General features: G+C 41.0%; 3 protein-coding genes across 3 annotated transcripts in view; 1 reads left to right on the top strand and 2 right to left on the bottom strand.

Moving 5' to 3' along the window:
• LOC134211097 (Krueppel-like factor luna) overlaps positions 1 to 27587 on the top strand; it is a 994395-nt gene that overhangs the window by 559079 nt on the left and 407729 nt on the right. The window lies entirely within an intron of this gene.
• LOC134209336 (uncharacterized) lies at positions 6710 to 8887 on the bottom strand. The gene has a single exon (XM_062685322.1). It carries the CDS (start codon positions 8885 to 8887, stop codon positions 6710 to 6712), a length of 2178 nt encoding a protein of 725 aa, XP_062541306.1.
• Positions 8989 to 10353, bottom strand: LOC134209335 (uncharacterized). Its single transcript, XM_062685321.1, has one exon. It carries the CDS (start codon positions 10351 to 10353, stop codon positions 8989 to 8991), a length of 1365 nt encoding a protein of 454 aa, XP_062541305.1.

Raw genomic sequence — 27587 nt, 5'->3', positions numbered from 1 at the left:
TTCGTTTGAATTTGTATTTTGTCCATTACTTTTGATCCCATAGTCCGATCTGGCCAATTTCAAATAGGAAACAATGGGACAGAATTCTGCGTCGAATGCAACTTGTTGCAAGCAAATCGGTTGAAGATAAATGCCCGAAAAATGAGTGACATTTTTTACGTGATTTTTTCGTATGAATTTGTATTTTGGCCATAACTTTCGATCCCATAGTCCGATCTGGCCAATTTCAAATAGGAAACAATGGGACAGGATTTTGCGTCGAATGCAACTTGTTGCGAGTAAATCGGTTAAAGATAAGTGCCCGAAAAATGAGTGACATTTTTTACAAGATTTTTTCGTATGAATTTGTATTTTGGGCATAACTTCCGATCCCATAGTCCGATCTGGCCAATTTCAAATAGGAAACCATGGGACAGGATTCTGCGTGGAATGCAACTTGTTGCGAGCAAATCGGTTGAGGATAAGTGCCCGAAAAATGAGTGACATTTTTTAGTAGTTTTGCACACACACACACACACACACACACACATACACACACACACACACACACACACACAGACATCACCTCAATTCGTCGAACTGAGTCGATTGGTATATAACACAGCGATCATATAGCCTTTACCGTATACTTAGTATACGAGAAAGGCAAAAAGGTAGATCTCATTCTCGCCTACTGTGCAGGACAACGTCTGCAGGGTCATCTTTAGTTTTTACACTTACGCCAGACCTATGATTTAGCCAAATACAAAATTTTCTAAATGATTATGGATGGATGTTTTACAGAACTGACATGAATTTCAAATTCCGCGGGAAGAAACAACGAGTATTTAAAAAAAAATCATCAAAAAGTCACGTAAAAAGCGACCCCAGTGTATTTGGGCAAATTGTATTATTTTAGAAATCACCATACAGCCAGGAATGCTGATGAGAAGAAATGCAGTATCGGGTAAATCAGTAATCTTTTTTGAATGGAAACTATGGTTAGCGACGCCTCAAACATCATAAGTTTAAATATAATTTTATGAAAGCAATTCGAAGGTACTTGTTTTACCTATTTACTTTTCGAAATATCCCGGAATAATAAAAAGCCGGTTTGCTACGTCTAAAACATCACAATATTGCAAAACAGGTTAACAGAAAAGTGTTCCAAAAATTTTAGTTTATTTCTTTTCATTTAGAATTCTCTGGAAATACCAATATCTCGATATAGGGTTTCTCACCCCATTCCCGGCCTAACATGCGCACGACTGCATTATTTAATTGATATTTATGACTAGGGACAACTTTTCTGAATTTTGTGGGCCGTGTAATATTGCGATGGGGTTCACCTCTGCTTCAAAAATAGTTATTCTTGCTAAACACCGCTTGAAAAAGCTTTTATTTGATTTAAATTAACATGGTGCAGCACTCATTTCAGTCATAGGCGATTGCTTATCCGGCATACCCCAAATCTCCTCGGCATACGCAATATTTTACTCAATCTCTCAACATCTTACTCTCATTCTCTCTCTCAGGACGGTAGAAAATGCGACGTAAACAAAAATATGCACGTTCCACGCAACAAGATGCCAGATGGTATTATTCATAATCATTTTTATTTGGTTGAGAAGATATATTTACTTATCCAAATTTCTTCCAAACACTTAAAAACAATATCTTTTCCACCTTTTGAAATCGAGAGAATTATAAATAACATGATAGCGTCAACGTATTAGACAGTTTTCCTATTAACGATGAAGGATTATCTTCATACTAAAATAAGACTTATGGCCGTTTGGCAGCACTGTACAGCTAGAAGTTCTTGGGCCGAGGTGATTTTTTGTTCGGTTTGAGGATACATTTTTAAATGTATTCCAATATTTTTATATAAAATCTAGTGATACGAACAATTACAAAAGTTTGAAGTGCGTGAGTTTAGCATTATTGTGTGGTGATAAACAGCCTGAAACAATGGTTGTATCGAGCACTGTGACGATTTTCAGGTAGGTGTTTATTTGATGATACCGTTTTGTAAAAGTGGAAAGAATCACTCCGGCTCAGTGGTGTTGCAACGAAGAGCAAAAGTTTGAAATCTACATTTTTATTTTCTATAATTGAATCGATTAGGAGTGAAATAAATGGTTGAAAAATATTGAGTATTGTGCGAGATAAATAGGAGACTTTTTTAAAATGATCAATCATAAACCTACGGCTACTAAACAGTATAAATCATTAGCTTTCTGTGCAGTGAGCCGGGAATGGGGTCCATAGGCCCAAGTAGTGATTTACCCTATTGGTATTTCTCTGTAAAATATCCGTCGATTCGATAATCATTTTGAAAATTTAAACATTAAAACAAGACATAGGTCTGGCGTAAGTGTTATTATCATGAACTAGATTACCCGGCAGACGTTGTCTTGCACAGTAGGTGAGAATGCGTGTTGTGATCTGCCTATATAAAATACCCATACAAATTCTAATGTGAATTTTTCATGTTTTTTCAGTTTAGTCGAGACTTTTACATAAGAAAATATTATGGAAGCCCATAGGAAATTGTGATGAAGAAATTTGAACCCAGCCGTTTCTTAGTTATGTGGAATACAGACCAATTCATTTTTATATATAACAAGAAGAAGAAGAAAACATATCCATACGGTACTTACGGAAAGCTAAGTCACATATATGTTGCAATGCAACCGTTAGTGCATGAGTTATACTTTCAATCTCCTAATTAAAATTTTGCCCCATTTTGCCCCTACACGTATGCAATTAATGTCAAAATGCTCATTTTTGAACAAAAAATCGTCAATAACTTCATCAATATTGAAAATAAGAAGAAACTGTCTTCGAAAGGTTCATGTTTTTTATCGCGACGGAGATCTTTGTAGAACATTTGAAAAATCTAAAAAATATATTGGCGAAAGTATCGTTAAAAACCTGATTTTTGGGGGTCGTTCATAAATAACGACTCATATCTCGACTTCTGAAGCGGATAGAACTAAAGTTTATATAGCAAAATTTTTCCTTGAAACTTTTTCTACAACTTTTTCGAAGACACCAATGATGTATCTTCATAATTAGAGGAAAGAGAATTTCCATCTCACTTTTAGGGGGATTAGTCAAAAAAAATTTTTTCCAAAATATGGAGCTTAACATACTGAAACTTTTCTCCGAAGTCACTGAGACTCTAAAATCAACTTTTCATGACCAAAACATTTTCGATCACGAATTCCTGGGTTAGAAAACACTGTGCAAGGGACGGAAAACCATGAACGTCTACACTTACCGCAGTGCGAATATTGAATCCGACCACCACCTGGTTGCAGTATGCCTGCACCTAAAGTTCTCGCGTGGTTACAACACGCGTCGAAGTAGAACGCCGCGGCTAAACATTAGGCGGGTACAAGATGGTAGACTAGGCCAAGACTACGCGCAGCAGCTGGAAGTGGTATCCCGACGGAAGAGCGACACGAGCGCGAACGCGGCACGTTACAAACGGGCGCGGAACTAACCAAACTTGATTTTCGAAAGGAAAAAGCGCCAGCAGGAAGATCGAGACCGCGAAGAGACGGAGCAATTGTACCACGCTAACAACACAATTCTATGATAAGTTGAATCGTCCACGTAACGTTCACATGCCAAAGCCTGACATGTGTATGGACGGACGAGCGTGAGGTGATCCAAAGGTGGCGATAGCACTACGAACAGCACCTGACTGGCGATGTGGCAGGAGGACCTACGTTTTCCAGCTCCGGATATCCAGAAAATCCAGGAGGAAATTGGCCGACTGAAAACAACAAAACCCCTGAAGTTGACTAAGTACTAGGAGAGCTGTTTCAATACGGTGGAGAGGCATTGGCTACGGCGCTGCACTGGGAAATTTCCAAGATTTTGAAAGAGGATGTTCTGCCACAGGAGTGGACGGTAAGTGTCGTGTGTCCCATCTACAAGAAGGGAAATAAGCTGGATTCAATCACATTGCTGAACGTCACCTACAAGGTACTCTCCGAAATTTTATGCCGTCGACTTACACCACTTGTAAGGGAGTTCGTATGGCGGGATTCATGGGCGAATGCTCTACCACGGACCAGGTATTCGCCGTACGCCAAATATTGCAAAACTGCCGCGAGTTCAACGTGCCCTCACATCTATTATTCGATTTCCGCATATAATACAATATATCGAGATCAGCTAAGGCAGGTAATACACGAACACGGATTCCCGGATAAATTGTGGTTGGTTTGAAACCCGCCGATTGTAATATCAAGGTGTTTCGTGCCTACTATCCAACATCGTTTTGGCAGAGATTGACATAAGTCGTACGATTTTCGCGAAGTCCGTTCAGATATTCGGTTTCACCGACGACATTGATATTATGAGACGTAACTTTCAGAACATGGCGGAACCCTGTAACCCTAAATTTGAATTCATGAAATTAAATTTGCGGACACGCATTTATTCTCCATTCAATGAACAAGCTGATTGTAAACGAAATATTTCAAAATTCAAATCAAGAATCACAAATTGCGTCTTGGGGAACGGTCGTTTGACCGAAACCCATTCGGCCGAAAGCCATTTGGCCGAATGCCACTAGCCCGAACAAACCATTAGGACGAAATCCATCTGGCCGAAAGTCATTTGGTCGAAAGGGTCATTAAGCCGAGAAGGTCATTAGTCCGAAAGAGTCATTAGGCCGAAAGGGTCATTTGGTCTAAAAGTTCGTTTGGCCGAAAGGGTCGTTTGGCCGAAAGGGTCATTTGACCGAATAGGGCATTTGAAAAGTGAGAAATTAGGAGTGAGAAGATTCAAGTCTCATTCCTCATTTCTCACTTCTCACTGTAAAAAGTGAGAAGCATGAAGTGAGTAGTGAGACGTCTCACTACCCACTTCGCACTACTCACTTCTCGCCGTAAAAAATTAAGAACATGAAGTGAGTAGTGAGACGTCTCACTATTCACTTCACGCTTCTCACTTTCTACAGTGCGAAGAGAAAAATGAAGAAAGAGAAGCGAGACGTCACACTACCCACTTCTCATTTCTCATTTCTCACTGTAAAAAAAGTGAGAAGCGCGAGATGAGTAAGACGACTCACTGCTCACTTCGTGCTTCTCACTTTTATAAAGCTAAAAGTAAGTGTTCGGATGTATTCGAGAGATTCCTTGCAGTAGACACCTTTTATGGTAGAATTGCTCAAAGCTGAAATTATTTATTATTTAGTTATTTTCATACTCCTAAATGTTGGAATTGACCCACAATAATTTCCTGCTTGATTATTCCACACTCGAACTTGAACTACGATCCAGAGCCAGATGACCAGTTTTTGTATCTATAGGTAACGCATTTTCAGGTTATAAATCTGATAAATATATCACGTTAATCCTATATCGTAGCTATTTCGCATAGTTTTTCCGTAGTACGGTTATAGTATTTAGATAATTAATGGCTTCCTACCTTTTTAGATTTAAACAAATTCACTTCATATATTCAATAAAGGATTCAATAAGATTATTCTAGCGACCACGTTGATTATGCTCTCTACCTCTTATCGATACAGTTTGTTTGTTTTACTATATTCATCAAACCCTCTCCCCGGACCAGAATTATATTCAGCATCTGTCATCTGCCCGGAGTGCTGCAGTGGTGCCAGAACATCCCCCGCCCCGTGGGTCCTGGGTATATCCTCCGGGTTGCTCGCAGGATTCACGATCTGCCACTTCCATAACAGCTAGTTTGACAACCGGTCGCTTGAGATCTCTACCACTCGCTGTACGTACCACAGCTTGCCGCACTCTACCATCGCTTCCAACAATTACTTCGACAACCTTCGCACGGATCCACGTTCTCCGATTACCGTCAGCTACGTAGACCAAATCTCCAACTTTCACTTGCTTAGACTCTTCAAACCACTTGGACCGCCTGTTCAGGGTTGGGAAGTATTCTTTTATCCATCGAGACCATACTGCATCCGAAAGAAATTGTGATCTCTTATAGCTGGTCTTCAACGTTTCTGCCAAGTTCACCGGAGTTCTCAAGAGATCATGGTTCCCGGATGAGTTCCCCAAGATAAAGTAGTTCGGCGTGAGCGCTTCATCATTCGCCGATGTTTGAGACATGTAGGTCAGCGGACGAGAAAGCCTCCCGTCACTTTTGGAACCGTTAGTAAAATTCCGTCGTTCAACTTACGCCCGTCATCTAACCCTCGTATAGCCTCCTTGACACTCCGTACCATCCGTTCCCATACACCACCCATGTTTGGCGCGGATGGCGGATTAAAGTCCACTTGTTACGTGTATCGGTGAACGTTTCGACACACTCATTATTTAGGGTTTTAATCAGCTCAGCTAACTCATTGCTTGCCCCAACAAAATTAGTTCCATTGCCGTAAAACATCTCTACTGGATACCCTCGCTTGCAGACGAATCTTCTAACGGCCATGAGACACGAGTTGGTAGAAAGACTGTGAGCTAATGCCAAATGGACGGCACGGATGACCAAACAAGTAAAGACTACCACGTATCTTTTCTCGCGGTGTCGTCCAACAGCAATTTCTACCGGCCTTAGGTAGTTAACCCCTACGTAACTGAATGGTTGTACAAATGGAGTTAATCGTTCTTCCGGTAGCGGCGCAATTCTTAGATTTTGAGTTTGGCACTTCGTCTGCAACGCTGGCATTTTTTCATCACATTATCCACTGACGATCTTAAATTGGAAATATGGAATCGCTAAAGTACTATTTGACAACTGTTTCGAGATTGGTGTGTCCATATCTGTTATGGTAATCTTCCAGTAGCAACTTTGTTATTGGGTGATCTTTTGGTAATATCACCGGAAACCAAGCGTAAAAGGTTGCATAACTCGCATTCGTAGTCCGATCTTCCATCCTTACGACGCCAAACTCATCAATAATCGTGGAAAACTTATATAGGGGGCTGGTTTTCTCGACATTCAATCGTTTGTTGTCTTGCTGTTCTTCGCGATTATGCAAAAGGATTCTTGTTTCGTCCGGATAGTAATCACTTTGCGCCACGCGCCACAGGTACTGTTCAGCTCCCTGATACTCATGCTGGCGAAGATGAACAATTTCCGCTGGCACTGTACGACGAAGAAGCTTTAAATGGACTTTGCTTGCTTTAATGGTTTCTATAGATTGACCCAGCACCCGCCGACGACAGTTAGAAATGAAACGCCTCACCAATGCCACGGTTCGTAAAAGCACCTTCCATTTAGAGATTCGTGTGAAATCCATCAAACTTTTCGGGACTGCGACGTGGTGTAGCAGGATACATGTTCTCAGTTCTTCTGATGTATCCGCTATCTTCTTTTGCTTTGGCCAGAATTCTCGAGGGAGATATAGAAACGATGGTCCTTTGAACCATTGTCCACCAGATTGTAGTACTGTTTCTTTGCCCCATTTTGTTTGGCAGTCCGCAATGTTCGCCTTCGACGGAACGTACCGCCAAATCTCGGGCTGTGTCAGCGACAAAATCTCACCAACACGATACGCAACAAATGGTTTGTAGTTCCTATGGTGAGAACGTATCCAGGCCAGAACTACTTCTGCGTCAGTATGAATGAATTTTTCTTTGATTGGTAGCGTGTGGTTGTCACAAACGGTGTGCATCATTCTTGCTCCCAGCAAGGCGGCCTGTAGCTCCATACGTGGGATCGATTGGTACTTCAACGGAGCTACCTTGCTTTTCGCCATAACCAATGAACACCGTACACCTTTGTCGGTCTCAACTCGAAAGTATGCCGAACAACCATAGCCCAACTCACCAGCGTCGGTAAAGATGTGTAGCTCTAACGAACGGTATGATTTAGGATGAGCGTCGCCAAAATAGCAGCGGGGAATCTGAAGCTCGCTGATGTTCGGAAGTAGGCTAATCCAGCGCAGCCACTTTTCGAACTCCTTATCCTCCACTTTAACATCCCAATCCAGGCCAATGCGCCACAAATCTTGAATCATAATACGGCCATGAATCAAAAACGGAGCTAGCATTCCAACTGGATCAAATAGGCTCATAATTATGCGTAGAGCGATTCGCTTTGTTGGTCGTAATCCGTCGTAAATATACGGAGCCAGATGACTCGACCAATTCGTAGAAAACACGAAGACATCCTTCTCTGGCATCCAAGCGATTCCAATAACTCGTTGCTGCTTCTCTTCCTTGCTGCCATCGAAACATAACAATCGCTGTTCGCAAATCTTACCGAGATTGCGCAGGACCACGTCGCTGTTGCTGACCCAATTTCGCATATTGAAGCCAGCCTTCGAGTGGATTAGCTTCACTTGCATTGCCCGTTCCGTTGCTTCTTCTGGCGTGTCAGCACTATCAAAGTAGTCGTCCATGTAGGTTTTCTTTTTGATCGCTGCTGCCGCCACCGGAAACTCCTTCGCATTTTCATCCGCATTACGATGCATAACGTACTGCGCTATGCATGGCGAACAAGTAGCGCCAAACGTTGCGACGTCCATAATATATATTTCTGGTTCCTGACTGACATCAAAACGGAACAAAAATCGCTGTGAATGTGTGTCCTCTCTTTTGATCCGGATTTGATGGAACATTTTTTCGATGTCCCCCCCAAAAGCAATACGTCTTTCACGGAATCTGCTTATAACACCCGGTAGCTGGGCCAGCAGATCTGGACCTTTCAGAAGTTGAGAGTTCAACGAAACCCCTTCTACTTGCGCAGCCGCATCCCATACGAGTCGCTTCTTTTCCGGCTTCTTTGGATGAGCTACTACATTAAGCGGCAGGTACCAGACGCGACTAGGATCCACCAGCGCCAATTCTTCATTTGTTGCCCTATGTGTGTAATCGTTTTCAACGTACTCACGAATTTGCCGATGAACATTAGTTCGTAGTTCGGGATCTTTCGCCAGTTTAGATTCTAGGCCTTTCATCCTCTTAATTGCCATCGGCAAGCTGTTGGGGAACTGTATCCTGTCGCTTTTCCACAGCAGCCCAGTGACAAATCGACCATTCTCGCGAACTGTTGTTCGCTCTAATATTCTTTCGCTCGAACTATCTCAGCTGGTTCTGGTAGTTGTACCGAATTCATTCCTACTTCTTCCATTACGAAATATTTTCGGATCATCTCGTTTAGCTCTCGATCGACTTCAGACTTACAGCCGTGCAGACCCAGAAACTGGTACGAGTCTTGGTTCTCTCCGCAAGGTCCGTAAATTGTCCATCCAAGAACGCTTCTTACTGCTATAGGTTCGCCTGATTGACCAACACGACTTTCAAGTGGTGCAAATAACTCCAAGTTCTGTAGGCCGATGAGCACTTTTGATTCCGCCTCTTGGAACGACATCGTTGGAATATTCTCAAGGTGTTTGAAATGCTTGCCTATAACGCTCATTTGCAAACTCTGCTTCGGCAGGTTAAGTGCGCTGACAGTGTGAGCAGATGCAAGTTTGTATCGTTCTTTTCCTCCTCTCGCAGAAATTGTTAAGTCAACTCGCCTCGATGAAAGCTCCTTACGGACTACATTTGATGTCCACGTCAACTCCAATGGCTCCGGTACTCCGTTGATTCCTAAGCGTTGTGCTAAACTAGCTTCGATCAAGGTGCGAGATGATCCTTCGTCAAGGAAAGCAAACGTGTCTATGCTTCGAGCACCATGATGCAGAGTGACAGGTACTACCCTGAACAACACAGGTTTCATCGCGACCCGATGAGCCTGACAGTCCGCTCGAACAATGATCTCACGATGTAGCAATGGATGGTGGCGGACACGGCAACCTTCGGCATTACAGTAGTACCTTGAACGACACACCTTATTACCGTGGGGAAACAGGCACACCTCACAAAGCTTGAACCGTTCTACTGCTCTAAGACGATCCATAACGTTCATCTGCTTGAACTTGTCGCAGTTGCGCACACGATGATCTAGCTTCAAACATATTGGGCATGGCTCTCGCGGAAGATGTTTTCCTGTCACACTTGGGGTCTCGTTGTGCGATAGTATGTGCGCCTTTAGGTTGTGTTTTGTTCTATCAGTGTGAGTGTTCTCTTTTTTCGGTGCCACGAATGTTGTCACCTCGCTCGCATCAACCACGAGCCGGTCCATAAACTCGCCAAACTCTTTTAACGATGGTTCGTCGAACTCTCGTTTATACCGAACCCATTCTAATTTAATCGATGCCGGTAGCTTCTCCACAAGTTCCTCCAATAGAGTGGGATTCGATAGGTGACTTCGCAGATTTGCGGCCTCGAGGTGGTCGCACAATTGTTGAACCGCTATACCAAAACTCATCAAACTGTCAAGTCGTTCCGATTTCGGTGCTTCTAAACGTCGAACTTTCGCCAGTAGATTTTTCACAAGTAATTCCGGCCGCCCGTACAACCGCCGAAGGGTTTCCATAATTGACAACACCGCGTTTGGGAACATAAGTTTCGTTGCTACCGCGTCACGCGCTTGGCCACGTAGGCACTCTCGCAGACGAATTACGTTTTCCACCGGAGAAAATCCGCACGCTGCAGTCGAATCCAAATAGCTACTATAGAAGATGGGCCACTCTTCAGGGTCACCGGAAAACATAGGTAACTTCTTCGGCCACAGTTGTCTTGCAGCGATTTGATTCGATGTAGGTTGTAGTATTGGTGTTTCTTCCTCACCTAAGATGCGTCCCGCCCTGGACCGAGGCAATGCAGTAATGTCGATCACCTTTCATTCCTCGATAGCTGCTCTAGTTTTAGAAACTGCAGCACCAACTAGCTCGGCACCTTCTACTTCCTCTTCTTCTTCGCTGGATTCTTCCACCGATACAGATAATCTTCCAGACGTCCGATGCTTCGCCAACCATTCCTGCGCTTTGGATCTTCCACAGAAGAAGCTATGTTGCGAAAGGGCGTCTTCTTCTGCGATTTGCTCCTCTAAGAGATGTTTCTCTTCGAGAAATTTCTGCCCCATCTCAAGTTTTTTCTTTTGATCGCATTTTGCTGCTGTTCTAGCGCCCGTTCTTTTCGCAGGCGTTCCTTTTCTTCCTCCAGTTCCCTTTGCTCGTTCTCTAACTTCTGCAGCTCCATCTTCTGCTTCTCCTCTAATCGCTGCAGCGCCAACTGCGCTAGAGCTTGAGAGCCGGATGAACTCAAATTCGCAGATCCACCAAGAGAACTTGCACGTTTACGCGTATCGGAAACTTTCTTCGGTATATCGTAGTCTGCCAGTGAAGCACCTCTTTGCGAAAGACATTTTTCAGCATCGTTAGGCACTAGTTTGTCTCCTTTACGATTTTGGCTTTCGATTTTTTCTCCAGAAGCGCGATTTTAGTGGACACAGCTTCAGAAATTGTCGGCTTCAAACGGCTCGTGGAAGCCTTTTCTGTCTGTACTTTCGCGGTCGTTTTCTTGCCGCCCTTTTTTTTCGGTTCCGCAGTTTGTGTCAGCTCAGTCGGTGAACGGTTACATTTCGCGCAGTGCCAGGGTCGATTTACTACACCTGGGGAAACATCAGCGCAATTCAGGTGATACCATACCTGACAGGTATCGCACTGTACCATATTGTCCACCGAATTCTTCCGAGCACACATTCCGCAGTCGCTTCCATCTAACTCTGGATCCATTCCGGGTAATCTTTGAGAGTGTTCGGATGCTTTCGAGAGGTTCCTTGTAGCAGACACCGTTTATGGTAGAATTGCTCAAAGCTGAAATTATTTATTAATCAGTAATTTTCATACTCTTAAATTTTCGAATTTACCCACATTAATTTCCTCCTCAATTCTTCCACACTCGAACTCGAACTACGATTCAGAGCCAGATGACCGGTTTTCGTATCTATAGGTAACGTATTTTAGGTTATAAATCTGATAAATATATCACGTTAATCCTATATCGCAGCTATTCCGCATAGTTTTTTCCGTAGTACGGTTATAGTATTTTAGATAATTAATGGCTTCCTACCTTTTTAGATTTAAACAAATTCACTTCATATATTCAATAAAGGATTCAATAAGATTATTCTAGCGACCACGTTGATTATGCTCTCTACCTCTTATCGATACAGTTTGTTTGTTTTACTATATTCATCAAACCCTCTCCCCGGACCAGAATTATATTCAGCATCTGTCATCTGCCCGGAGTGCTGCAGTGGTGCCAGAACAGTAAGAAATGAGGAGTGAGAAGTTAGATGTCTCACTTCTCACTCCTCATTTTTCACTTCTCGCTGTCAAAAGTGAGAATCGCGAAGTGAGTAGTGAGTAGTAAGACGTCTCACTACCCATTTCGCACCACTCTCTTTTTACAGTGAGAAGTGAGAAATGAGGATAGAGAAGTGAGGCGTCTTTGTTGCAAGCGATGGAGGTACTGGTAACCAGCAGAAATGACACACACGTTGTTGTGTACGATCAGCTATGAGGCTTTGTAAATATTTATTATATTATTTAAACTATACACTATTTACAATAAAACTTACAAATTCGGTAGCTATATATGGAAAAACGACATGGTATTTCCTTGCGCGTATCTCTTCACTCGGACCTAATTTCTGATATGTTCGTGTAAGCGGTTTCTATAGTCTCATGTGACTGGGGTTGGTCAAGTTTAATATAAATATTATCCTTTTATTAATGTTCAAATTTATCCTGCGATGTATTCGCAACAGTCCTCCCGGTAACACTTCTGACCAGTGGAAGTTTTACAATTATTGATTTGGAATTTGAACATCCACTCACTTTTTTTATGAATCCGCATCTCTTATAAAACATATTAAACAACAGACAACAGTTATCTCGATTGACCTAAAATACATTATTTTCAATCACCTCTACTATCTCAACAGCTAACAATGTGTCAGACTAAGCGATATGAGGAGTCAAATTTAACTTGACTCTGCACTTCTGAATGGTTATTGTTTTATGACACTGGCAATTGGAATTAAGCATGCATCCAAAGCATTCACTTTGGTTCTGGCGGAACCAGAACAATCGAAAGATTTTGATTTTGTTGTACGTTTGGGATAACACACGGGTTTTCTGCAAGCTGATATATGCCATCTAGAACAATGTGAATGCTTCGCACAGTAACTTTGTTTCGCAAATAGGTTGTGATGATAGTCCTTGCTCGGGTTGTTAATCAACTCCTTTGTCTAACAATAGCCGATCCTGGCGATTATTCCTCTCTGGCGGTCAGTGAAAACTGATGAAAGACATCCTAGTATTTCGTCGTGCATCTCGCGGTGACGGTTTCCAGGATTAGGCTTCAAGAATCCACGATGCCATCAGTGAATTATTCGTAGTATTATTGTATCAACGAATTTCTTTATAGTGTGGCAAGCGACGGAGGTACTAGCAGGTACCGAGTCTTTCAGCAGAAATGACACACACGTTGTTGTCTGCGATCCGCTATGAGGCTTTGTAAATATTTAGTATGTTATTTGAACTATACACTATTTACAATGAAACTTATAAATTCGGTAGCTATATATGGAAAAAAGACTTGGTATTTCCTTGCGCGTACCTCTTCACTTGCACCTAATTTATAGTATGACAAGTTCGTCTAAGCGGTTTTTATACGTTTCATGTGACTGGGGTCGCTCAAGTTTAATATAAATTATCCTTCTATTAATGTTCAAATTTACCCTGCATTGCATTCGCAACATCTCACTTCTCTCTCCTCATTTCTCAATTTTCAAATGGCCATTTCAGCCAAATGTCCTATTCGACCAAACGATTAGCCAAACGACTCTTTCGGGCAAATTACCCTTTCGGCCAAATGACCCTTTCGGTCTAAAGACCTTTTTGGCCAAACGATCTTTTCGTCCAAATGACCATTTCGGCCAAACGGTCTGTTCGGCCAAATTGTATATTCGGCTAAACAGCTTTCGGCCTAGTAGCATTCGGCCAAACGACCCTTCCCCCATTTGGCCGAAAGAGTCATTTGGCCGAATAAGACATTTGGCCGGATAGGACCTTTGACTGAATAGGTTATTTGAAAAGTGAGAAATTAGGAGACGTCTCACTACTCACTTCAAGCTTCTCACTTTTTAAAGCGAAAAGTGAGAAATAAGGAGTGAGAAGTGATACGTCTTCTTCTCACTTTTCAAATAACCTATTCGGTCAATTGTCCTATTCGGCCAAATGTCTTATTCGGCCAAATGAGACTTTCGGCCAAACGACCCTTTGTCCAAACGATCTTTTCGTCTAAATGACCCTTTCGGCCAAATGACCCTTACGACAAAATGACCCTTCCGGCCAAATGACCCTTTCGTATATTCGGCCAAACAACTTTCATCCAAATGGCAATCGCCCAAACAGCCCTTCCCCCTTTAGTCCACTAATCACAGGAAACTACGTGACGATTTTTAGGCATTATCATATTATGGAAATCTCGCAAATCGGTCATCCCGTTCATGAGTTATATTGCCTCAAAGGAAATGCGAACTCATTTTTATATATAGATTACTCAGATGCATTCTAACCGAATTATTTTGTTTTAGTACATGTTGTGAGCTACAAAAACTGAATAGTTCCAGTTCCTGCTGCCCTAGAACTAGATTATGCGTGCTTAAAAACGGTAAAAAAACTGTGCAATTGACAGTGTCATAAAATTACTAGATTTTAGGCATATTGTGAGTAAATTTTAGTAACTTTTTTGCTAATTTCTAGGTTTGTAATCATTGTTTCAAGAAAAAATCTGCTTTTTTATGAGTCGAACTTCCGTTTTTATTTCGTTTGTTTCTGAATCACTGATGTATGGTTTTTTTTATTGAAACCATTCTTGTAGTATAAAATGGAACGTAAAACATAAATCGAACCTGTCAAACATTTTTATGAGGTTGCCAGCCTTATTGATTTCCGTATTTTTTCGCATTAATTATTACCAGAAGCAGCTCGGCTGAATTTACATACATCGTAAACAAGTATATCAAAGAAACTTAGAACTTTCTTTGCCTTGGATTGAACTGGATAGTTGAAGATCTTATACGACTTGAGTACGACATCAAAAGCCAGGAGAAAACTATGCCCGATATGCAAAGCTGTACAGTTGATTATCGCATAGTATACACCCTCTGCGAAAGAGAAAGTGTCACAGAAGACATAAGGCACTGTGTCAATCAAATTCGTTAAGAAGCAGTCCAAATTTTTGTCCTCCTGACGCCATCGGACGAAAAATGATAAGAAGTCCTCAATCGGTGGTAGATCTTCTAAGTCTGATTTACGTGCGCCTTGTTGTGTAAGCTCAGAGGAAATTTTAGCTAAAGCTCGAATTCCATCTGAAAACATATAAAATAAAAATAAATTTCATAGCATAATCTGCGGTTTACCTTACACTATAACTTACCATTCGCAATTTCATCGAATTCATGCTTGAGCATGAGCAACACAACGGAATGATGGACTCGAAGCTTGTTGCGTTTTGCTGATTTGGAAACATGAGCTCAAATTCCTGATGGATCTAAAAATCAACAAACATTATTTGCAATATAAAGACGGATTATATGTCTTACCGCGTCTTCATCCAATAAACATGGAAATTCGGACAAAATTTCAGAACTTGATTTGTTAGAGGCTCTTATCGATTGCCTGTACCGGAAAGTTGTTGTCAGTAGCTGCATTACTCGTGGATATAATTTGGAGTGAACTGGCGTGGCGCATAGTTCCTCGCATGCTCTAACTTCTTCATCAGATAACTTTAATTTCTGTTGACGAATCCGCTTAGCTGGGTTTTGTTTTGATTTGTAGTTTCGGATCCAATTTTGAATAAATCCGGTGTGAGATCCTTTTACATTTCCAAAAAAAAATCATCCTGAAACGAATGAATAATAATGGTAGAATTAAATAAATGGAATAGCATTAATTCTTCTTACTTACTTCTTACTTTAATGAAGACTAAATGCACAGACAAACAGACGTAACAGCTTGATATTTTTTTTTCTAAAAAATCCATCGTTCAACTCCTCTACCACCATCTTGCGAGCATGTTACACGAAACAATGTTTCGTGTGACACTGTCACAAGAAGGCTAGAGTAAAATGTCAAACCCGAAGGATAACGACGCTAGCGCCTCTAGTTGTGAAACGCGCAATCAATCAAATTCAAATTGATCGTTCAAGTCATAGTTAATGGTAATTTCTCTAGTGTTACGTCTGTTTGTCTGTGCTAAAAGGCTCTGAATAATTTTCTTATATAAAAATAAAACAAAAACTTTCATTCTTAATTTACAACAAATCCCTTTGGAAACCTAACTCAGGGACCATCCATAAATAGCGCTACGCTTAAATTTAATAAGAAATGCATGGTATTTTTTTATGAAATCTCGCTAATCCTACAAGTTGGGGTAATTTATGCACGTTCACTGATCTAGCATTTCAGACAATCGAAAGCTTCAACGATGGCCTTCGCCAACTTTTGTTTCTCGTTAGGAGTGATCTTTCTAGAAATGAGAGAACCAATAGTGTTGTTTAAAGATTAAGCAGAGCAAAAACTTACCTTCAAATTTTCATCGCACTGTTGAATACTTTGGGACAAATTGTACGGCAGATTAGATTTTTAGATTAGATTTTTCTCGTTTTTCTGAAGCGCTCGCCCTTCTGCAAGCTTCCCGTACAACAATGTCTGGCAGCTCAGCTCCGATTCAAGGATGCCCTTGATTTCTGAAGGACTTATTTGAATGTCCTCATCCATTGTGTGTCGTTTCTTATTGGTTGAATCTTGCAAAGATGTCGTCGAGCAACCTTTACTTCGCAATGCCTGCTGAGCTCTGTCTGTCCGCAACCATGAGCTAAGTTTTAATCCAAGATCACGCATAACCATGTCCTGAGTCAGTAGAAGGAATGTTTCTACAGTGTTGATCTGGTGATCTATTAAAAATAGGAAATAAATGGAGATAAATTCAATTGTTCTTGTCTGCATAAGGTCCTCTAATCCGGGTCGAAAATAAAAAGAACATTTTGAGGAGAAAAAGATCTCACTTATCATCCAATTTCATGATAAGCTCGTCACCCAGATCTTGGCGCACTGCATCCATTTCACCGAACAGTTTGGCACAACATTAGGCATAAAAATTAAATATTATTTGGTTCTGTTTTCAACATCAGTAAAACGGAAAACGACAACAACAACAGTGGCATGCGCTTTGGAAAAGTCAAAAAAGATATCGCTAACGCTAAAACCAAGTTATTCATAGTCATGCTTAAAATTACTCATCGGAAGAATAGATTTTAGTATATTCAATGTATAAATTCAATTTAGATAATAAAATACTAAGAAAAAGTGTTTCCGTGAATTCATCTATTTCTGAGTGATAGTTTTCGTCGAGCGGGTCTTGTAGACAACCCCTGTGATTCTTTTTTGCAAATTTTGCAAGGCCAAAAAGTGATGATATGATATGCAAGAAGGCGAACAATTAGGGTAGATGCACCAGTCGTTGCTATAGCACCAGTTGTCGCATTAGTGGATTATACACCAAGTGGCACATCACACTCATATGATACTATAACACCTTTAATCTCCTCCAAATCAAACAAACCATAATTTAAAAAAATGATTTTGCTTAATTTTTGTCGTCCTTTGCACCAGTTCCTATTACTAAGCAATTTTGGGTACTATTGTCTTGTGAGTCTTGTGAGAACTAAACCATGCAAGAATAATTCAGTGATCCCGAATGATCAGTAAGTGGTCGTCCGGATGTTTCTGAATATCCAGAGATGTGATTTATAAAGTCGCTGTTTTCTAGGACACATTTTAATTCTTTGGATTCTCCGGAATTGGTTCCCACTATTCTGTGTTCTGTTTCAACGACAACTACTACCATTTGATGATAATGTAATTTCAATTGTACGATTGGCAATTCAACAAAAATGCTCGGCGATTTCTTTCTCATGGAAGGAATATCCCAGGCAATTCAGCTACCGACTATAGGAGATATATTTGTGTTGATAACACTTCCCGTACATTGAGGTGTAGATTCAGAATTACTTATGTTAACAGCCTGTAATCGTTATACTGTTCGTTGTCCTGGTCGATCTCGAAACTGCTCAGAAGTCTGGAGTTCAAACTAGAACAATGGCGTAGAGAGAATTGAATATGTGCAGCGTAGATTTCCACGATTTTCACTTCGTAGTTTCCCATGTAGGTATCCTTTCCAACTTCCCAGTCAGTGATGAGAGCTGTTGTCTTGTCATTTCATTTGTTTGGAACCAGCTTTTTTATTGATTTTTTGTTTGTTCCGGGTGAAATAACAAAAATAAGTTAACTTTGAAGGTAAGCAAAACTGTGTCCTTTTACAAAAAAAAATAAAGGAAATCATGTCATGCTTTATTATGGCATTCATTTAATGTGCATTAATTTACCCGAAAATTTCAATATTTTCCCCTATCCGTGTTATCACTAAATAATTCCCCATTCAACGGTCCTAATCCATCAAGCATAACCCTACGGTGAAAGCATTCAAACCAACGGTAAAACAATAATTTCCAGCGCACACATCTACAGAATCGGATCACAAATGTATTTTCTCGCTATCCGTCTCATTCGAAGCCGGACGTATCGTCACCATCCATTTAGCAATGCGGTTTCAAGCTCCACTTGTTTCGAATACCCCGAGCCCAATTCAGTGTGAAAGCAGCGTACTCCATCCCCCGCACAAAAACTAATCCGGATATTATGCTGGCATGGCATCCCCCTTCTAGGCAGCAGCGCCCGTACATCGCTGTGTCCGAGTATTGGCCGCAAATCTATGCCATCCATTCATATCTGGAGTTCCAGAGTAGACCCCATTGGCAATCAACGCGGAGGAACCGTTCGAGCACCCTCCCACCCCATCAATCTAGGTCGGATGGTAATAGGCATCGAAATTGTTCAGCTGGCCACGTGGACGGTGAAGTTGTTTTTCCGGCTAGGAAGTGATGGGTTCGACTTCATATTGGTTCAAGGTCAAACATAACAATATCTGTTCCGAAAAACATATAAAAGTGTTTAGAATAAGCTTGAAGCTGGAAGCACTCGAATAATCGATTATAATACCTACATCGGCTCATGATGAACAGGAAGTGGTAACGAAATAGCGGACGATGTGTACCCAATCTACTGCCCGTTCGGAACGAATTAGTGAAATTTCAAGGACGATTGATATACGGCAGCTGGATATTTGTGCAAGATTCCTGATTATTTCCGATTGCAGTGGATTAGTGCGAATCGATACGTGCGGTTAGCGGCTAGGGCGAAATGATTGGTCAGTTTTGGATCCGAGCAACTGTATCGAATTTTCAAATGTTTTCCTCTCACGTTCAGCAGATCCCGATTTTATTCTCCCAGCCGGCGGATAATGTTTATGGGAATTCGCTAGTCCCAGTTTTCCGCAGCACTGTACTATGGCTTGAACTGGACAGCAGTGGAGAGAGTAAGTGTGGTATTGTGTAGGATGATGTTATATTTTTTTCGAGTCACCCCAAAAATGTTCATACCCTTTGTATTTAGTAAATTTTCCGAGGTGTCAGTGGATAAACCAAGGCTTTGCTTGACTTGCATTGCGAGGAGTAATTGGCGAAAAGCGGTGAAAAAGCTTTAAAAATTATGTCTCGTGTATCAGCATGCGTGTAGCCAGGACAATTGAAGTGGATTTAGGAGTAGTATTCAAAGATCTTCCCAAAGCTCTTTCGTCGCATTTTCAAAATAATAAACGCAAATCTCATGTAACTTGTTTTTAATACATTTTATATATTATGTCAATGTGATCTTTTTACAGGAAGGTACCTATTTCAAAAGATAAAAAAAATCCCACATTTGCATTCCCTAATTACGCCAATGTGATTCAGTGTGAAAAATCACATGTAAAAGTTCCCTTTTCCCTCCGTTCGAAAAAAAAACTCGGTTGTACACACGTTAGGAAGTAAGAGGGCCACCAGAAGTGACAGCAGGTAAATTAATTTGGTGACCTCACCTATGTCACAACACATCCCTGCACTCAGCAAGTAATGAAATTTACCCGACTTTGCCTTCATTGATCAAAAGCGGCTCACTGATCAAAGCGGAAACAATTTTCTTCTGGGCTTGATGCTTTTCTAACTACCGTGACCAGGGCGCTAACCGCCACCCTCGTCGGCCATTATGTTCGGCAAGGCTAATGCTGCCGGTGCGGTGTGTGGTGTGGCGTTGACAATAAAGTATGTAGGCGTCCACCATCATCGTTCACATGAACCAGCCAGCCGGGGAGATGACGTACGAAAAATGTGAAACGATTCCCAGACAACACTCCGGGGAGCAGTTTTCGGTCATCTGCAGACATTTTCTTTACCCGTGTACCACATATTTACTAAAGACTCCCAGCAGGTCGTGCTCCGTAAGTGACAGTAGGGCATAATTTTTGCTCCATTTTTCGAAATGTGTGAACTGGAATGCTTCGTTTCCCCACCACCGCCGCACCGCATCGAAAATTGCTCACCGAAAGTTCTGATGGTGCTATTTTAGAGCCAACAACAGCCAAGTGGCGTGAAAAACTCTTACGGTACTGCCCTGCTACCGTGCGGCTGTGGGTGAACCATCGTGAAGTCTCCGTAAAATGGTCAATGGTACGAGACGACCACCGGCGTATGAGTTTGTCGGTATTGTTGCGGTTATTAGTGAGATTATGTCTCGTTACATAAATCTTATCGCTGGATATTGTTGGATCAATGGCAAACGAGAGCACCGTTTGGGTGCTTGCTGTTGTTGCTTGGTTTAGTAAAGAAGGGTGAATTTTCGTCGAAAGGCTTAGAACATGACAACCAATGGAGCAAGTGTGGGTGAAATTCGTATCGTTTCGAATCGTTTGGTCGCCTTAATCGTCGATATCTTCCGTTGGTAATTGAGGCATTGATTAACGGTGGTGGTTGAACGGTGAAGTGTGGTATAAGTATTAAGGGACATGGTTCATAGAAGATTTAGTACTGTGTTTGCTGAAGCACAATGAAGAATGTTGACTGTTTGACATACCGTCGTGCGGGGCTTCTTTTGACTCCGGGGGCTACTTTGGATTTTTGATTTTCTAAAAAAACTAAACGAAAAATACCTAATTTGAAACAGAAAGTAGCCATCCAACTTTCAACAAGACACCTGAATGGTGATAATGGCAATTTGATAGTAGTGGGGTATCGAAATTCGTACACTTAAGCACCTTCGTATATGAAAAAGTCATTAGAAAATAGGAATAGAATGTAAATAAAACGTTTGTCATTGACACAGGCGCATGAAGGCTTCTACTTTTGAAGTGTTTCACATTTACTCATTAAAAACTACGAAAAACATGATAAAATAATGAATTAAATCAACTACTCCTCACTCGAAATCCGTCCACCGTGGACGGATTTCGAATCAAAGGATCAAAATCCGTACAGCTATTTCTTAACTAAATATCTAAATTGAAACAACCTGATTGACTACTGATTTACCACTGTAAATAGTTCGATATGCACCTTGAGAAGCGATCCTGTCGATTTGTATTCCGCTTATCTTATGTAATGATTTGCAATTAGCAATTAAAACACAGTTACTTTTGGTGCAATTATGCTCTATCCGAAAACAAGATGGCGGCACAAACTCCGCGTTTGGTGGGTGGAGATTTGTTTTTGATTTTTGTGGTTTTAATTTCAAAGCCTTCTTTTCAATTATATGCCCTAAAAGCTTACTGTCAAGTATCTGAACAGAATAAGATTAATTATTCCTATATTAATTACCTTTAACCTCTCTTAATTTATTGATATCTCATGAGGTGGACGAATTTCGGTGCTGTACGGATTTCGGTCCCGCACGGTAGTTTACGTTATAGTTCTTGTTTCAAAATGTCCAAAGTAGCCCCCGATTTTTCAAAAGAAGCCCCGCACGACGGTAATTGACATTTTGTTATTTTCCCCGAATTGTGTAAAATGGATATGTATATATGTATTTTCTCGAATGGGGCCCTCCTTAGCCTAGCGGTAAGATGCGCGGTTATAAAGCAAGACCATGCTGAGGGTCGCTTGGTTCGATTCCCGGTGCTGGCCTAGGCAATTTTCGGTTTGGAAATTTTGTCGACTTCCCTAGGCATAAAAGTATCAGCGTGTGAGCCTCATGATGTACCAATGCAAAAATGGTAACTTGGCTTGGAAACCTCACGGTTAATAACTGTGGAAGTGCGGAATGAACACTAAGCAGCAATGCGGCAATGTCCCTGATGTAATGCTAATAATAAATGCTAATGCTAATAATAATAAGAAGAAGTTTCTCGATAATGTGATTCAATTTTGCTTTGGATGCTTCGAAATAAATTTTGAGGATCTTTCCATAATGATCAATACGATCCATAGAGAATTTTTGTTAAAATACACAAATCTGATAGCATGCAAGGGACAAGGGTTTCCGTCATATGCAATGTATGTCGCCAAAAAGTTATGTTTAATACCCAGAAGGCCAAGCTCTTCAAAAAGGGCGAGCTCGGTGGTCTAGTGGCTACCGCTTCTGCCTTATAAGCAGGAGGTCGTGGGTTCAATTCCAGGCTCGTCCCTTTCCTACTTTGTATTTCTATCTTAGCTCTTTCTGTGTTTCACGTTCTACCAAAACGATTCCTACTGTTATAACCTTCCACACAATCCCAAAACCTCCCGTGGCACCTATGAGAGGTCGTAGAGTTCTCTGCATCTTTCTTAAGTAGGTGTCCAACAAAACATCCTTCCCCTTCCTCAGTAATCGCAAGGACGTGGCCAGGACAGATCTCGACTATTGGAGAGTACATTGCTTCCATCTAAGAGTTAGTGATTAGTCCCAAATCAATATCTGTGGTAACGGATGAAAGTGATGCACTCTCATACAATAGTCTTGGCTTGTACCACCTACGAATTTGTGCGAACTGCTAAATGCTAATGCTAATGCTAGAAGGCCAAGCTCTTCAAAAAGGCAAATTTTTAAATTAAAAAGAAGCATTACTCTGTTCTATTTCAACCGATCAATGTGAAATTTTTAGACAATGTTCAGTTTTTATTCTATAATTTCGATTCCTTTTGAATGGCCAGATTCCGTATATTATTTATTATTTATTTAGCTTACATCTAAACAGAACTGAATCAACAATTTGACGCCACAATATCAAGTCGCCATTCACCGTGCATTTTAGCAATTTAGCACTTAGGCTCCAAATAATTTCAATTGAAAATTATACTCTTGAACACCTTCACGAACCTAAATAATTGTTTTCATTCGAATGGAAATCAGAAACTATCGCTTCTTGGCAGATAGATGGATGTAGATAATTTTCAGTGATATATATGGGTATCCTTTCGCCGTGTTAGGGCACATTCACCGTGGGGTAGGACCATTCACGTGCATAAAATTTTTCCTTTAAATCTATTAAAATATGAATTAAAACATTGATTTTAAAATGTTATTAGTGTTTTCATTTAGTTAAGCATAAACATGTGAAGTTTTGTGTTTTAGTTAACACAGAAAGGACATATAATCAATAAAACAATTATATTGCAGATGCAGAAATCAATGTTCATTAGCGTATAACTCTTATGACCAAGCTCATCTCCGTAAAACCAGCTTCTGCTCAACATGTCAAAATTATGGCGGTATCATCTATAGTACTACGATTTCGATGGTCGGTGAATGGTCACAGTTATTTCTGGGGAACAACTCGCCGTGCATTTTAATTTGGTGGAGAATGTAGTGTTACCAACATTTTCGCTTATTTAAAATCAAAATACAAATCGGACACTTCAATATGGACATTAAGAGTTGTTAAACACAAAATATCTACTTTTTCTACTGATATTGAGCGAGCTTAGATTATACTGATGGCGAAAACAAAGGTGGAACCAGACAGCCTGCAGGATGTTAACAAACTTAACGTCAAAACAGCTGTTGGAACAGTTATATTTCACAGTAATTACTCGGAGAGGATTCTTTCGACCTCCTTTAATGGTGCTGATGAGGAAATAAAGTATTTTTCAATATTTTGTAAACATAATGAAAAATACTTTGAACCCCACGGTGAATGGTGCACCCACGGTGAATGGCGACCTGACGGTACACGGTTTGAGACCGCATCTCTCCATCCTTGAATACGCCCTACGCTCGCCAAGTCGTTTTGCACCTGGTCTGCCCACCTCGCTCGCTGCGCTCTACGCCGTCTCATACCTGCCGGATCGGAAGCGAACACCATATTTGCAGGGTTGCTTTCCGGCATTCTTGCAACATGCCCTGCCCATCGTACCCTTCCGGCTTTAGCTACCTTCTGGATACTGGGTTCACCGTAGAGCTGGGCGAGCTTGTGGTTCATTCTTCGCAGCCACACACCGTCTTCTTGCACACCGCCAAAGATGGTCCTAAGCACCCGTCTCTCGAAGACTCCGAGTGCTTGCAAGTCGAGCATTGTCCAAGTTTTAGATTCCGTATGGTTCCGTTATTATTCCAGATTCCGTTGAAATACCTAAGAAATGGCATTTGGGGTATTTTAATGAAAACTATTTTATTTAAATGGATCTCTTCTCAAACATAACCTAAAACCAAATCTATACTAAATACAGTCATATTAGTGATTTAGACCGAGTTTATGGTCAGTCCAATTCTTTCAGTCTCCCGTTTAAAAGGCACGAAACTCTCTACCACTGCTCTGCGTTCTACACTAATAATGTCGATGTCATCCGCAAAACCAAGGAGCATGTAAGTCCTTCCCTTTCGTCTAGCGTTGATGGCTCCCGTAAGTCCATCATCTTCAATCCCGATTCGGGTTGTCTCTTTGTCCGATTGTCCATTTAACAATAACTTAAAGCACTCCTTCCATCTAGCTGCCACCCCAGCTCGGTCGGTCAACAGGTTTCCGGAGCTGTCATTGATCATGACTGACGTCGGTGCGATTTTATGGCGCATGTTGTCGATCGTTTTATAGAACTTTCGTGCATCGTTTCTGGCAAAGCTTCATTCTGCCTCCGAGAGTACTTTTAGTAGTTTTTTTCTCAGCTGCCCTTAGTTCTTTAAATCGTTCTCTATTTCGGCTTTGGGACAGTTCGTCGAATGACATTTCGTCAAATGACGTTTAGTCGAATTGAAATTTAGTCAAATCGACATCAACATTTCAAAAGGGCGAAACAAGAGCTTCTCACGTCGCTGGTGGGTTGATCTGAGCCCATCCACGCGATCCAACACCACTGATGGAAGCAGCGAACCCTCTTCTTTCGTTACATGGCGATGGATTGCGTGGGTGGCCTCAAATTAGCCCATCAGCGACGTGAGAAGCTCTTGTTTACAAAAGCAGTTTCGCCCTTTTGAAATGTTGGTGCCAAAATAGTCGATTGGACATTTGATCGAAAGAAAATTTATTCGAAAGGACATTTAGTCGAATGGAAATTTAGTCGATTGTTGAAAGTGTTTAGTCGGTAATAGGTAATCAGTTAAAAAGATAATTCTTCAATAGATTTTTGGTTAAATTTGAATGAATAAACCACAAGATACATGGATAAGCTGATTAGAGGAATTCAGTGGACGTGAGGAAGTTCAATCAGCAGCGGAAGAAACGAATACGGATGCTGATGATTTTTTACCTGAGTTAACAGAAGCTTCTGGAGAGCCTGGTGGATTATAAAAACCTACAAAAATAACAAAATATTAGGTACTGCTGGTGAAATACCCTCTATTCTATGATTTCAATGTTATTTTGCCAATATTTTATCGTAGTCACATAGGAACATTTAGTCTAACGACATTTAGTCAAATGACATTTCGTCGAGAGAACGCTTAGTCGAAGGGACATTTGGTCGAATGGAAATGGTTTTCTTATTCTTTTGATTGAATCTCTTCCTTTCACTCAATATTTATACAATAATTAGTTCAGAATAAAATTGTCTTCCAACCATAATTCGTTAATTATTGGCAGAAAATTTAATTCCGACCAAATGGTCATATGACCTAATCTATTCGACGTCATGTCTAATGACAAAACATCATTCAACTGAATATCTGTTGACCAGGTGGAATAGATCCATCCACTTTCGGAACATAAAGGGCGTGCCATTACCAGTTCTAGCACTTACTGCTAGAGTTGACAAGTTGAAGATATAGGATAGAAAAGGATACAGTATGGGGAAGATCCATAAAGTACATCACGCAAAAATTGGCGATTTTCACCTCCCCTCCCCCTCGTCACGCTTCTTGTAACAATCATCTAAATTCTTTGTATGGATCGTCACGCTGCGCTGAACCACCCCCACCCCCTAGAGGCGCGACTTACTTTGTGCATGGCCCCATGGAAGTACATTTCCTGTTCTAGAAATTATTTAGAACATGAGAATTATCGAGATATAAAGTAGGAGTATTGAACGGACCTGGGTTTGAATCCACGTATTAGGCAGAAGCCCGTTTACGAACCTGTGGAAAGGCGGGGACAATTTCGATTTTATACTAAAACGTGTCATTCTTTTCGGTTTCATACGAAAAAAAAACATTTAAAGCCTTTGTAAAGGGCAAAAACCTTATTGGTCACTGATCACTCCCAGAACCTCACAGAGGACCCCTGGGGAACTTATAAGTGGGGATATGTTCGTTCGCAGATCAAGCGGCAGTTCATTCTTCACGGGGAAGAACGTTTGGCCGAATGCCACTAGGCCGAAAGTAATTTCTTCGAAAGGGTCATTTGTCCGAAAGGGTCGTTTGCCCGAAAAGGTCGTTTTGCCGAAAAGGTCATTTGGCCAAAAGGGTCATTAGGCCGAAAGGGTCATTTGGCTGAAAGGGTGTTTCGGCTGAAAGGGTCATTTGGCTGAAAGGGTCATTTGGCCGGAATGGTCATTAGACCGAAAGGGTCGTTTGACTGCAAATTCGTTTGGCCGAACAGGACATTTGGCCGAAAAAGACATTTGGCCGAAAGGGTCATTTGGCCGAATAGGAGGTAATAATGAGGTAAGATGATGTTCAAAATGATCATCTGTTTGAAGCGTTTGCCACTAAACCAGGGTTTGAATCCAGAAGAGAATTAAAAAGTCTCTCACTTATCATTTCTGTATACAATACGATATGTAGCATACCGCGAGAGATTCTTTTTCGCAAGCTGTCATGATAAAGAACTGATTCAGGAGGCTATACTCCATGATAAATATCTTTTAAAATTCTCCAAACACAGGGAGCACTGGTTCTGATGATGCTTTTAAACTTGTTCTACACAGCTGTGTGGACCGCACAACAAAATGAGCGAAAACAAAGCGAAAATCATCACTTCTGTGTGGGGACTGCCTATCCGATTTTATTTTCTTGCACTTGTATACAAGTTTGATAAATTTGCTATTATGGCTTGTTATGATTCGGAACAGATTTGCCTTTCTTTTATCGTTGTTCGTTAACTATTGAGAGCGTTTTCTGCAAACCCTGCACTAAACCAAAGTTGATTTTCTTCTTTTATGGCTCAACATGCCAGCTGGAACTTGGCCTGCTTTTTCAACTTATCATTCTATTAGCATTTCTTCACTCAATTCAAAGCTTTGCTATGCCCGCCATTGCATGAGTATGTACCCGACTAGAAGGTCATATCAAAATTATATCAGCATATGTTATTAAGTTATACCAAATTTTTATAACAAAATTTGTTAGAAACATGGTGCAGGATGTTGTTAAAATATCTAAATTTCTATCCTAAATTACTCTACTTGAAACAAAAAACTAT

Source organism: Armigeres subalbatus, chromosome 2 (assembly GCF_024139115.2).
Source record: "Armigeres subalbatus isolate Guangzhou_Male chromosome 2, GZ_Asu_2, whole genome shotgun sequence".
NCBI classification, from domain to species: domain Eukaryota; kingdom Metazoa; phylum Arthropoda; class Insecta; order Diptera; family Culicidae; genus Armigeres; species Armigeres subalbatus.
This window is presented reverse-complemented; position numbering and strand designations above follow the sequence as displayed.